Genomic DNA, 13537 nt, shown 5'->3' with positions numbered 1-13537 from the left:
TACAACAAATATGAAAAGCTTTTTTTTTTTTTTTTGAGTGGAAACGTTGCCAGTCAGATGTGTAAATGGTAGAAATCCAAAGAGGGAGTGAACGAGATGATGCATTGTCTTTGACCACCTTACTGTCTCTGACCTACAGAGAATGAGAGGAGTGTAAACTAATGGGAAAAATAATTACAGTCAGGCTGAGTAAGGCACTGATTTCCAAGGACGTCTGTGGTGTGTCAAACTGTTCTGCCACCCACAGCAGAGCCTGGATGAGCAGCAGAGCCTAAACTGAGTAGGAGGCTGAGATTCCACTATTGTGCAGCTACATACTGTGCACCTACTCTGAGCCAACTCTCAGAAACTACATTACATTATCAGTGCAATCCATTCTGCATTATCAATATAATGACTCTTGTGTCAAAACAAGAGATTTTTAACTACGCTGGGTTTTTTGGGGTGTCACCGTAGTATGCATGAAAGATATGTGACATTAACAGCCATAATATACACTTAATTGCATTATCAGTCAGTTGGAGAGATGTGCTTATCTAGTTAGTCAATCACATGCAGCTCCTCTGGGTAAAAACGCCTTGTTGATGCCAGAGATCAGAAGAACGGCTAGACTGCTTCAGGCTGTTATAAATGCAACACTAACTCAACCAATACAACCAAGATATGCAAAAGAGCATCTTCGAATGTGCGGTGTGTCAAATCTTGATACAGATATGGCAGCAAGAAGCTGAGGGAACACAGACTGACCAAAACTAGACAATAGAAGATTAGAAAACATTGCCTGGTTTGAGTTTTGATTGTACTGTGATGCTGGGATGGTAAGGCCAAAGCATGGATCCATCCTGCCTTGTATCAATGGTTCTGGCTGGTGGTGTAATGGTGGGGAGGATATTTTCCTGGTTCCCATTAGGTCCCTAAGTATCAGCTGAGCATTCTTTAAACACCACCTCCTACCCGAGTATTGTTGCTGACCATGTCCATCCCTTTATGATCCCTTTATGTTCCCATCTTCTGATGGATGCTTCCAGCATGATATCATGTGCCATGTCACAAAGCTCAAATCATTTCAAACTGGTTTGCTGAACGCGACACTGGATTCACTGTCTTCAAATAGCCTCCATAGTTGAAGATCTCAATCTAGTAGAGCACCTTTGGAATGTGTTAGACTAGAAGATTTGTAAATTTGTAGCAACTGTGATCCTATCATGTCAATATGGACCACAATCTCAAATGAATGTTTCCAGCAACTTGTTAAAACTATGCCACAAATAATTAAGGCAGATCTGAAGGCAAAAGGGAGATACTGGCAAACATTAGGGTCCAGTGAGTGTGTATGTCAGCCACAGTGATGCAAGACAGGCAATGTCAGTCTGTTGGTTTCTCCACTGATGTAGTGTGGACTGAATTAACTATTTGATTAACTGCCAGGAGGTTTTAATACATTAATTATCCCCAGAGGATGACTTTGACTGATTTTGGAGAGCTCTTAAGATTTTCATCAGATCGAGTTTTTTGTTCAAAACCTACATTTTGTTAGTTTATAATTGGTTTAGAGCAAAGGAAATGTTAGCAAGCCAAAAAGCTGAACTAAGACAAGTTAATACTATAAACAATTCACCCTCTAAATATCAGCATGTTAGCAATGATGCCGTGAGTCAGTTGGCCTCATAGCATAGCTGCACACACAGTTTTGTTATTATTAGAAGTAAAGGAAGTGACCAAACAAGAGCTGAAACATCACTTACATAATGTAAATTAACACATGTAATAGTAATTCAAGTTCAAGTCAAGAAGTTGGAACCAAATGTGTATTTTTGTTTGGTTATTTTTCAATTTTGCTCAAAAGTGATGTCTTTGCACACACAATACAGACATTAAAACAGACATTTTCATATCTCAAACTACATTTCTTATTTAACATATTAATCAGGCTTTCATTTTTATATATTAATTAAGAATAAAGATGATTTTTCTATTAACCAAAGAACATAATGATTAGCTCTGTTATAGCACTCTGTATCATTTTAAATATAAAAGGCTGGATGTTAAAACCTTTCGCCCTCTCTCGGATGTAATGAGAGGAAAGCTTGGGGGACTCCACCTTTCTCAGCAGCAACCCAAAAACATTTATGATATTTACCAAAACAGCTGATCAGTAGTAAAAATATCTATCAACTGCTGCCCTGCATTTATAATATGTATTATGTGTGGTTTTCTGTGTAAAAACAAATCTAAAATTAGAGTGGTGAGTCTGAGTCTGTTCCCCAGTGTAGACACACGAGTTGACACGCTCTGCCTCATGAGTGCGAGCATTAATATTTTAGTGTTGGGATAAATATTTCACTCTTTCAATGAGATGTGAGAAAAAGATACGTGGAGGGAAAGAGGATTGGATTACACGCGCGCCCCACATGAATAATGAGTGCAGAGATGAGAGGAGAACAAGGGCCTGGCCTGCTCCATGCTAGAGACGAAGATAGAAAAGGTGTAATCACAGACAAAAAGGAGTACACAAAGGTCACCTGAGTCTTCACCTGACCTGCAGGGGGGCTTTTGATTGGTGGTGGGAGAGTCAAGTCTATTTCATGTTTGGAGCCTCCCTATGGACTTCCCTTTTATGGTGAGGCACCCCAGCTATTCATCGCTGTTATAATCCCGCTCATCATTCGTTCGTTCTGGGCACTGACACTCACAGGACTGCTTACACAACACTGACAAGAGTTGGGGGGGTTGTGTTTAGCATGTCATAAATATTTTGTATATCCAAGTCCAGTACGTCCATTTGCACGCACAGACAGTCTCGGTTTATAAAAATAGTGATGAACAAAGATGAGGTGCACTGTCGAGCACATAAAACAGACACTGACGATGATGTAACAGAAATGTTAAATTGTGCCAGTGAAGCAAGCGGTGGCTAGTGGTTTCACCGCTTCACAATTAAGAAATAAATTCCCACAAGTGACTGACATAATCAGGCGGGTAATTATTTAATAATGGGAAACTTGGTCTCCTATGCACACTGCAAGTACAGTTTTATTGTAAAACAACTACACACACTGTACACACACACACACACTCTCTTTACCTGAGTCCAGCTCTGATCTGATCATATGGAGATGAGTGAGATGTTGTTAATTTTTAGACACATAATGCCCGGCTCATTTATATTCACAGTGAACAACAGATTTTAAATTAGCAGCACAGCTATACAAAAAAAGTCCCAAAACATCAACTGTATCTGCAGGATTTCCTGTCATTCATGTCCAGCTTGTCCTGCAGATCATCTGGATCTTGGAGGGGCCTTTCACGCCCCTTCATCTTGTCTCCCTGTGTCATCCAGCTCCTCCACATCCTCATAGTCCATCTCAGCCCTCTCATACTCCAGCTCCTCTCCCTCAAACTCAAACCCTTCTCCCTCACATATCAGCTCCTCTGTCTCATATTCGACCGCCTCTTCGTCATATTCGAGCTCAGTCCCGCCATACTCGTTTACCGGAGGCTCCACATACCCTCCTTCCTCTTCCTCCACTTCGTCCTCCACTTCTTCCTCCTTCACCAGAGGCTCTTCCTCTTTAACATCTGTGTCCTCTATGGTCACTGCAGCTTCATTTGGCGCTTGCTTTGAGCTGCTGTTCTTGAGGATGCCATGAATCACCGGCTCCTCTCCTGCCAGTGCCAGCTCTTCTGCCTCTTTCTCTGCGGCCTTTCGTCGTCTCTCCTTCCTGGCCTCACGCACCTCCAAAAACTCTGCAGCTCCCTCCCCAACCAAGAAGACGTCTTCACCCACTATAGGAGGTTCCTCGACTGGGTTGTGGTCATAGGAGAAAAGGCGCAGGGCTCTGAGACGCTTCAGGCTGGGAATTTCTGATATCTTGTTGCGGTCCAGGTCTAAGATCTCCAAGGACTTCATTCGAAGCAGGACTTTTGGGAAGGTGTCAAAGCGGTTTCCGTAGAGCCACAATCCCCTCAGAGCCTCCATGCGCCACAAGTCAGGAGGCAGAGTCTTCAGGCGGTTGTCCCCCATCTGGAGGGACTTGAGGTTGGGTAAGTCATAGAGCACCCGTGGGAATCTCTGGAAGTAGTTGCTCTCCATCCACAAGCACCGCAGATTCTGCAGGTTGCTCAGCTCAGGTGGAAAGCTCATTAGGCGGTTGCTGCCCAGATAGAGGCGGGTGAGGTTAGTGAGGTCGCAGACGGCCAGAGGAACATCTTCTATTTTGTTGAAGTCGAGGGCAAGTATCCGCAGACCCTGCAGCTGGGAGATGCTGTCGGGCAGGGTGCGCAGGCTGTTTCCACAAACATAAAGCTTCTCCAGATGCATCAGATCACAAACACGTGAAGGCAAACGCTTAAATTTACGGTAGCTCAAGTCCAACACGGGGTCCCCACTCTCCAGCAACTCCTCCACTCCAAGCGGAAGTTCCTCCTCTACTTCCTGCACTACTTCCTTCTCCTTCTCGGAAAATTCTGCCTCTTCGCCATCCTTCCCCCCCTCTTCCTCCTCTTCTTCTCCCCCTCCCTTCCTGGAGGAGTTGCCCATGCTGTTGCCTGCAGCACCTTTGTGACTCCTGTGTGAGTCAAGACAGAGTCATTTGATGAGGGAGTGTCTGTGACAAGTTAACCCTCAGCTTGGGAGCTGCTGCTGTTTTGTGGTTGTACCCACTGGCTGCAAACCACATCCTGGCCCGGGCCAGTTAACACTCCGGCAGCCATACCAAAGCAGTTTGTCAAGTGTCTCGTTGTCCCTTCATCTACAGCTTCATCACAAAACAGCAGCGGAAAAGATCTAACAAACTGCAGAGTAATAGTAATGATAATAATAGTAATAATAGTAATAGTAGTAGTAGTAATAGTAATAATAGTAATAGTAATGGTGTTGTTGGTAGTTGAGTTCAACAAAATCCAGCTGAATTTTGAGCTGAAATTGAATTCTTGCAGTGCTTACCCTCTTCTCTCCTCTCTGACTTCCTCGGGGCTTTTAAGCGAAAGATAACGCCACCTGTTCACGTGATCCGGTTTCTCTATTAGAAGAGGAGAAAAAAAGTGCCACTAAACAGGGAGCCTACCTCCCCTCTTCCTGCGGATAAACCCACAGTGTGTGCGCACTCAGTGACCTAGCTGGCGGCAAAGAAAAACAGTTAATGGAAGTCTGTTCACTAGTTAATGCAGCTGCTCCCCATTAGAGGCCGAGGTTTCCCGGAGTAATAATCCGCGCCGGAGGAAAAACAAAAAAACCTGCACATACTGGAAAAGTACAGCGCTCACTGACTCCACTCAACTCCTGATGTTGGCCGCTTCTCTCCATCAGTGTGAAGGTTTACATTCAACTGCTGCCTCCCTCCTTCTGTAACAGGAACAGGGGGCATTCACATCACATGGCCAATGTGTCCTCGTGTGAGTGCGTGTGTGTCTGCGCGCGTGCGCCGGTATGATAGAAGTAGCCTCTTAGAAATAAATATATTTTAAAAAAGAAACTACTTTAAGAATAACTTTTTTCCATAAACAGACAGTTAGGTGTGAGGGTTTGATCAAACGATAAACATAAAGGAATATTAATAGTGATAAACATTATCCTGATGTTCATCTGCACAGACGACATACAAATTCGCAGATTTACCTATGCTTATATTTACACATTCGCACATTTATTAACCGCCAGCGCCACTTTTTAAATGCATTGTTTATTTAATTAATATATGAAAATTGTTTTTAGATTCATTTTGTGTGTGGAGTATCAGTCCTGCCACAGAGTGATACAGAGCACACATAATCGCAAGCGCTATAGTTTATTAATTTTTGCTCGTAAAATGTTGTTACTATAAATCAAAAAAATATATACGTATACATATAAATACATTCATAGTTCTATATGTGTAGAAATGTGTAGAAAAAATCGTCTTAATTTTGTTTTTTGGCATTTTTATATTTATGCATGTTTATACAGTAAGTTAACTTTAGTCAAAGTAGGAGTGTAGGGTGAACCGAGAAACAGTCTTTCAAAACAAATGAATACATTTGTGGTTTTACAGTTTGTACAGTTTGTAGCTGCTATGAATCTTTATATACGGATATTTGTATGTTTGATGATGGAGATGAGGCTCACTGTCCACAATGCTCTACTTGATTTTGGTTTTACTCATTTTTGTAGGTGACCTGCTGAGATCTATGAAATTGTTTGACAGAGCACAAAACTCAAGACTTGCTGTTTCTTCTAACCAAATCACTGCAAACCAAGTAGTCTTTGGTCACTCACATTTTTATGCAGATATGACTCCCAAGTACAATATGAGATTCACATATAGTATGGTTTTATATGCAAACCTAAAGTGAACAAACAACTCTGCAATCATTGCTAAAATAATTCTCTTTTACTGTTGTTGCTTCACATTATGGCTCATATAGTTTAACTGTCAAATTTTATATGTAAAAATTCTATCCATTCATTTGCTTCACAGTTCTGTAAATATGTGCACAGTCCTCTGATGGCCAGTAGGTTGCCTGTAGCCACCCTTTGGATCCAGTCTTACAGATCATTAAGCCTTTTTGGTTTAAGTAATGTTGTCACACTTCCTGTTGTCTGATGTTGTCCAACCATGATCCTGCGCTAATCAAAAGTCAGAGAGAAATTCCAGGAGTCAATCCAGAATCATCAATTAATCTAACATGCATGTTTTTGGACTGTGGGAGGAAGCTGGATTGCCCGGACAGAACCCACGCACACACAGAAACGCCTCAGACTGGATTTGAACCTTATTGCTGTGAGGCTAATCACCCTGCAGTCAACCTTTGATTTCACTTTGTTACACTACATTTTCCGATGGTTGTTTTGGTAATCAATACTGTGAATTCCTGAAAAAAAAAACAACAAACAAACAAAACAACATATTTCAGTTCTGTTTTGCTAATTATTCAGATGACTTTTTTTATTTAGCAAAACGATCGGTGGAATAATTTAGTGCAGGAAAAGTCTCAGCAAATGCCAATAAAGAACTCAAAGCTTTACAGGGTTTTAATTTTTCTCTACGTGAGACAGATACAGTGGACCAAAGTGCAGCTCAGATTGAAATGAATGTGACACGACTGAAAAATATTCCTACACTGCGGCTCAAAATAGCTCCAACATTTGGGTGAGCCCAGAGCAGTTTTAACTAAAAGGGCAACAACAGTTCCAGAAAAGACTAACTTTGTCCAGTACAGAAGTATTCTCTGTTTCTCATAGTTTACCCACAGTATTACAGCATATTACTGAGACTATTGTAGAGTTTTCAGCCATTTGGTTTTCTTTATTAAACTAATTCAGAATTCAGTTCAATCTTAATGTTATACTTTAATCTGAAAGAAACACTGAAAGAGAAACATCTTAAAATAATGCAACGGTCAAGATGAACCAATCCGACAATATGTTATACACTGTATTTTTATTGAATCCGACCATATAACTCCATCTCCCATAGCTTAAAATTTGCAACGCTGTTTATACTGACTATACTGAATTTGTACTGAGGAGATTACGGCAGTCACATAATGCAATAATAATCACATGCTACTATCATCAAGAACATGATACTTTCTATCTTACTACTCATACTTTACTTTTCATCCCAAATTACTTGCCTTTTTGTTTTGTTTTTGAAAAACAGACTCAATACTTGGCAGCAAAAGGTTTTTAGAAACATCTTTAGCTTCTAATAGTTCTTCTTTACACTTACATATCTGTTCATGGGCTGCAAGCTATTCTGACCCAAATGGTGCTTTGAATGAATCTTATGTGTCATTTGAATGCAAATCTCCAAAGAAATCTTCTGATATGAGATAATGTAACTAATGGGATGAAAAGTTTAGTGATGCCAAAGTAAAAAGTCTCTCCCTCTTTTCTGAGGAAAATACCCCCACCTTTCATTTGAGGGACCAAAATGAAAGTCAGCCTTTAGCCTGAATTCATCAGAAAACTTAGCAACAGCATGCAGGTTTTTCTGATTGACAGTCTATGCTGTTGGTCGTGATACTGAGGAAAAGCCTGTAAAAGATGCTGGGGTCGGATGTGCAGGGCTTCTGTCAGCTTGATAAGCTATGGCAGAAGAAGCGGACAAACAGGGAGACAGGCGGCGCGCTGCTTGAGGATAATCCTGTCTGATATGCTGAGGACCGAAAGAGCTGATTAGCAAATTTCTGTATAGCATTGAAATGACCCCGAAATGACACAGTGAACTGTAAGCAGGGGACATAAAAGACAGAGACCTCAGGCTGTGAATAGATGTGACTGTTGAGGTGAATGTGTTGAATGCAGATGAAGCACTGCATGACTTCACTACCATGGACAAACACACACATAGCAAACACAGGGACAGAGTAAAAGAAAAGTAACTCTAAACAGTTATTAATGATCATTTTTGATGATGGTCTAATGGAAAATCAATAATTATTAAGTATTTAATATTTATATATATTTCAAAAATGTTTGTGGAAAACACAAGAAGCAAAACAGGACTGCAATGGGAGGCCTACATGCTTTTGCAACTTGAGGTTAAAAGAGGACAAGGAAGCAATTTGATTAAAGGAGCATGTTTGCACTATCTGCTGGTGAAGGAGGAAACTGCAGCTGATACAGCATCATTGTGCTTATTTACAGTAAATAAAAATATGTGTGATTTGATGATGCAAACAGTCAGTCTAAAAATAGAATGACAGCAGGCAACCATTTTTGTGTTCACTGTAGTGCTTACTTTGTAGGTATCCACATTTAAATTGAATGAAGGGTTTAGGAATTTCAGCTCCTTAACATGTGCCAACCTCTTTTTAAAGGGACCAAAAGTATTTGGACTCAAAGTCTATTTCATGTGGGCAATTCCTTTGTTATGTCATTGTCAGTTAAGCAGATTAAAGGCCTGGAGTTGATCTGAGGTGTGGTCATTGAATTTGGAAGATTTTTTTACTGTGAACAGACAACATGCACAAAGCAGGAACTCCGGCAACACTTGAGGGAAGATGAACAACTTTAATAGTTGACCGACGCGTTTCGGCTTGTGGCCTTCGTCAGGGTCATAGTAAAACATTGTAGAAAATTGATTAAATACAAGACAGGAAACAGAAAAAAATTCAAATTAACCAGTCAAAACTTCATAGATAGGTCAGCTGACATATAATAGGTAGGTATTGGTTATTTGGTTAAGTCACGCCCAAGTAAATACTGGACTACATCATTAATGATGAGGGGGGGGTGACATAACCCCCATATGTCTGAAAATAACACATGCATGAAATGCATAAGAAGGATACTATAAATATACACACAGATAAAAAAAAAAAAAAAGGGCAGTATTTAATAGTAAAAGCACGTTTGAATTAGAAAACAAGATTGTAGACTTAAGATGAGATGTCTAGAACGCTACTCCTTCTTTGGCTGAAATAATAAGATTAATTGAATAAACATTACTCATGTGAGAGTACTTTAACTGATAAAATTAGGATAAAAATAAATAAATAAATAAATAAATAAATCAATAAATAAATAAATAATTTTTTTTTTTTAAAAAAGGTTTAGTTCATAAAAACTCATTGATAGAAAAATCCTCATTCTTACCTCTGGGGTGCAGACTCTTAAAACGGAATATCCAAAATGCTTCTCTTTTTTTCCGGATAAAATTTATATTACCACCTCTTTGGTTTAGTTTAATGGCTTCAATGCCTAGGAAAAATAATGGTGAATCTGGATGTTTATCATTGAAGTGTCTTGCAACAGGGCTGGTTAAATCATTCCTCTTGATCGAACTTATGTGTTCATTAATTCGATCTTTTAGAGGGCAGGATGTTTCTCCTATATATATTTTATTGCATGGGCACTGTATCGTGTAGATTACATTTTTAGTTCTGCATGTGATAAAGCCCTTTATGGCAATGGTTTTGTCGCCTATAGGGTCTTTGAATGATTTAACATTTTTGGTGTATTGACAATTAATGCATGCCCCACACTTGAAATGACCTTGTAGGTTATAAGGTTGCTGGAGTTCCTGCTTTGTGAATTCTTTCATCCTCTCCATGCACCTTGGAAGTAGGTGAAGTTGTGCCAGAAATTTTTGCTGGAACAGACAACATGCAGTCAAAGGAGCTCTTCATGCAGGTTAAATAAGCCATCCTTAAGCTGTGAAGACAGAAAAAAAAAACCCTTCCAAGAAATTACTAAAATATTAGGAGTGGCAAAATCTGTTTGGTATATCCTGAGAAAGAAAGAAAGCACTGGTGAACTCAGCAATACAAAAAGACCTGGACGTCCACAGAAGACAACAGTGGTGAATGATCGCAGAATCATTTCTATAGTGAAGAGAAACCCCTTCACAATAGCCAAGCAAGTAAACAACACTCTCCAGGAGGTAGGTGTATTGATATCCAAGTCTATCATAAAGAGACGACTAAAGTCATTTCTTTTGCTTTGGGCATGATGCTTTCTCAAGTGACAGCTCAAACCCTTGCTAAAGTTTTTATACTGTGTGTAAACTGGTAGTTAACTTTCAGTTTTAACTTAATTTTACAAGCTGTGAGCACTACAAAGTTAAAGCACATCATTGCACAATGCCACGGTACCATGGCTCAATAGAAAGGTCAATTTTACATTTAAATTGACCCTAATAATTTTTTGTTTTTTCAGAAATAATTCTGTTATTGTATTGCTTTCTAAAGAAAACTAATATGTTTAGAAACTTTGACAAAGCTTGTGAAAGTTTTAACAAAGACTTAAAATTTCCTCATTTGTGTCCCCGTTTTGTTTTTCATTTCTGTGAATAAAATATGGGTTTATGAGATTTGCAGATAATTATGTTCTCTTTTTACACTGTAAAATCTAATTAGTTCCCAGAACTCAAAAAAATTATGGAAACTCGTTGCCTCAAAAAAATTGAGTAAAGCTTAGCTAAAAATGACTAAGTTAGGTCAACTTATTTACTTTGAGTACTCTGTACAAGCTCATTTGTTCCCAGAACTCAAAAAAATTGGATCAAGTTTACGTAAGATGACCAAGTTAGGGCAACTTACTCATTTTGAGTACACTGTACAGCCTTGTTAGTTCCCAGAACTCAAAAAATTATGGAAACTCGTTGCCTCAAAAAAAACTAAGTAAAGCTTACTTAAGATGACTGTTAGGACAACTTATACATTGCAAGTCTGCAGTATTAACAATAACTTGATATTTCTGACTGTACAATACTAATTGTTTACCTACTGACAAAAATGTTAAGCTCAACTAAATGAAAAAACAATTTGTGGTAACATGAATATGATTAAAAATAATTAACAACAATTTTTGTAATGATGTTAAAATGAGCCCAACTTTTATTTTCAAACACAACAAAGTATAACAGCCAACATACTGGACACTGTTCTGCTGAACAACAAACAATTATATTGCCATCACTGTTATAATCTTACAATGAAACAAAGTCTCAGATGTAATTATTCTGAAAATAAGTTTAGGCCTACCACAGTTTGTTTTGTACTTACATTACTTATATAATCAGAATAAAATATTTATTGTTCTGTCACAAGTGCAGTCTCTAATTTAAACAACACATTTGTTTTGCATTCCAACACATGAGCTGGAATGTTGTATTATTTTAAGGATGGCTTGTTTCCAGTCCAGGCATTACTGCCTGAATGACTGTCATGGATCGAGGTGATCCAAATGTAGGTGCAGAAGAAAGTCTTTAACTTCCCTTAAGTACAGTGGCAGTGGATGTGGGTTGGAGATGCAATGAGCTTGAACCTGCAGGCGACCATCTTCACTGACCACACCATCTGTGACGGAGGACTCATCTCTCCTGGTGTCCTGCAAGCAAACAGTCATATTTTTTGAACATGAACTTAATTGCTTTCTTAAAACATTTTTTTCTGCATTTGGTATAGAACAGACTCCAATTTAGACGATCTCAGGCTCCCTCCCCACCGGAGAGGTGACATTCAATGTCCCAATTGTCAGTCTGCATAGTGACCACCACCCAGCATACAATAATGTCATGAAAGCATCATTTTAAAAAGGCTATGCAAACATGGCCAATAACTTTCATTCTAATGATGTGCAAAATGATTTTGGGCACAAAACAGATTTTGCTGTTAGAAAACTTGCAGACTTCACTATATACAGTGTAGACCCTCTAAACTAAGTTTGGGGATGTGATCTTTCAAGAAATGCAGACTAAACTGTTGTTGTTTGTTTACTTACACAGCATGTCTTGTAGAATTAACTGGAGTCACCAGCAACAGCATAGTGCAGTCATATCTCAAGTCTAATAACAGAAGACAGGAAAAGATCAGTAAAGAAACAACTTCCCAAAACCAAAGCACAAATAAAACAATAAGTAAAACAGGCTGATCTAAAGTATGATTAAAGTTCAGCCTGATTAATATAAATGTCACTGACAGTTGCTAATATATTGGAAAACCAAAATACTTACCACTGAGTTGATGTCTTTCTGTCCAACAGCAGGAGTGCTGGTCCCGATCGGCCTCAAAGACAGTAAGAAGCAAGCAGAGGGAGAAAAAACAGAACATTTTTCAGAAACTGATTTGATCCTTAATGGCTGTGCAATCATTGTAACATAGAGTTTGCTTATGTTGTTAAATAAAGGCTAGATTTGACATTAATAGATGCCACAGATGTTCTAAAGCTGCCACAAAGCATGAAAAAAAATAGACGTCTCCGAAAACGTCGGAGCATTTTTGCAAATATGTGATGTCTTGATAAATCGAGCGGATATTTGAGCTTTACACAGCTACATTCTCGCCTGAAAATATCTTAAAAGTTTATTTTGTGACCCAGAAAAAGTAATAAGTTTTTCAGCGGCGCTCCTCCGCCATTGCCGCGCTTACAAGTACGCACAGGCTCCGACAACCGTGGCCGACAAATGCGATCCTCCTTTTCCCCAGACTACCCTTTCTGGGCCACAAAATAACCTTTTAAGATATTTTCAGGCGAGAATGTAGCTGTGTAATGCTCAAATATCTACTTAATTTATCAAAATATCACATATTTGCAAAAGTGCTTCCACGCTTTTCGGAGAGCTCTGTTATCCACCCCCACATCCCACACCTACCCCACCCCTAACGGCTGCACCTCCCGAAGAATTTTGTCTGGGCTCTTATCTCACTTATTTATTTCAAACAATCAACAGAAAATTTCACCACATAGTTTTATGTAAGGTTTTTAAGGCTGTGGTGTTAATTTTTAAGTAACATGAGCCCAGCGGCAGCAGCAACGCTTAGGCTAACACTAACTAGCTAGCAAGATTTTAAACCTGGTGCTAAACTAAGAGAAGCCACAAATCAGTTTGAATAAGAGTAAACATTTACTCACCAAGTCAGTGTATCAGGTAAAGATCCACAGCAATGACAACAATAATATCTTGAGCTGACGCTTCTCCAGGTTTGCTCAACATATTCCATAAAAAATGCACCGTGAACATGCAGACTGATCCGAGAGGGAGGAGGACGGTAGTCACGTGGCATTTTCAAAACACATCTTTGATCCTTCCGCACTGAGAAGCAAAACTTC

General features: G+C 39.3%; 1 protein-coding gene across 1 annotated transcript; it reads right to left on the bottom strand.

Moving 5' to 3' along the window:
- Positions 1-2991: 2991 nt before the first annotated feature.
- On the bottom strand, positions 2992-5339 carry LOC116326274 (leucine-rich repeat-containing protein 10B). Its single transcript, XM_031747473.2, has 2 exons — positions 4946-5339; positions 2992-4568 (listed from the first exon to the last, which is right to left on the bottom strand). The coding sequence occupies exon 2, from the start codon at positions 4538-4540 to the stop codon at positions 3305-3307; it is 1236 nt and encodes a 411-aa protein (XP_031603333.1). The 5' UTR covers positions 4541-4568; positions 4946-5339; the 3' UTR covers positions 2992-3304.
- Between the last annotated feature and the right edge of the window lie 8198 nt (positions 5340-13537).

Source organism: Oreochromis aureus, linkage group 7 (genome assembly GCF_013358895.1).
Source record: "Oreochromis aureus strain Israel breed Guangdong linkage group 7, ZZ_aureus, whole genome shotgun sequence".
NCBI classification, from domain to species: Eukaryota; Metazoa; Chordata; class Actinopteri; order Cichliformes; family Cichlidae; genus Oreochromis; species Oreochromis aureus.
The sequence above is the reverse complement of the archived record's forward strand: the minus strand, read 5'-3'. Positions and strand labels throughout refer to the sequence as shown.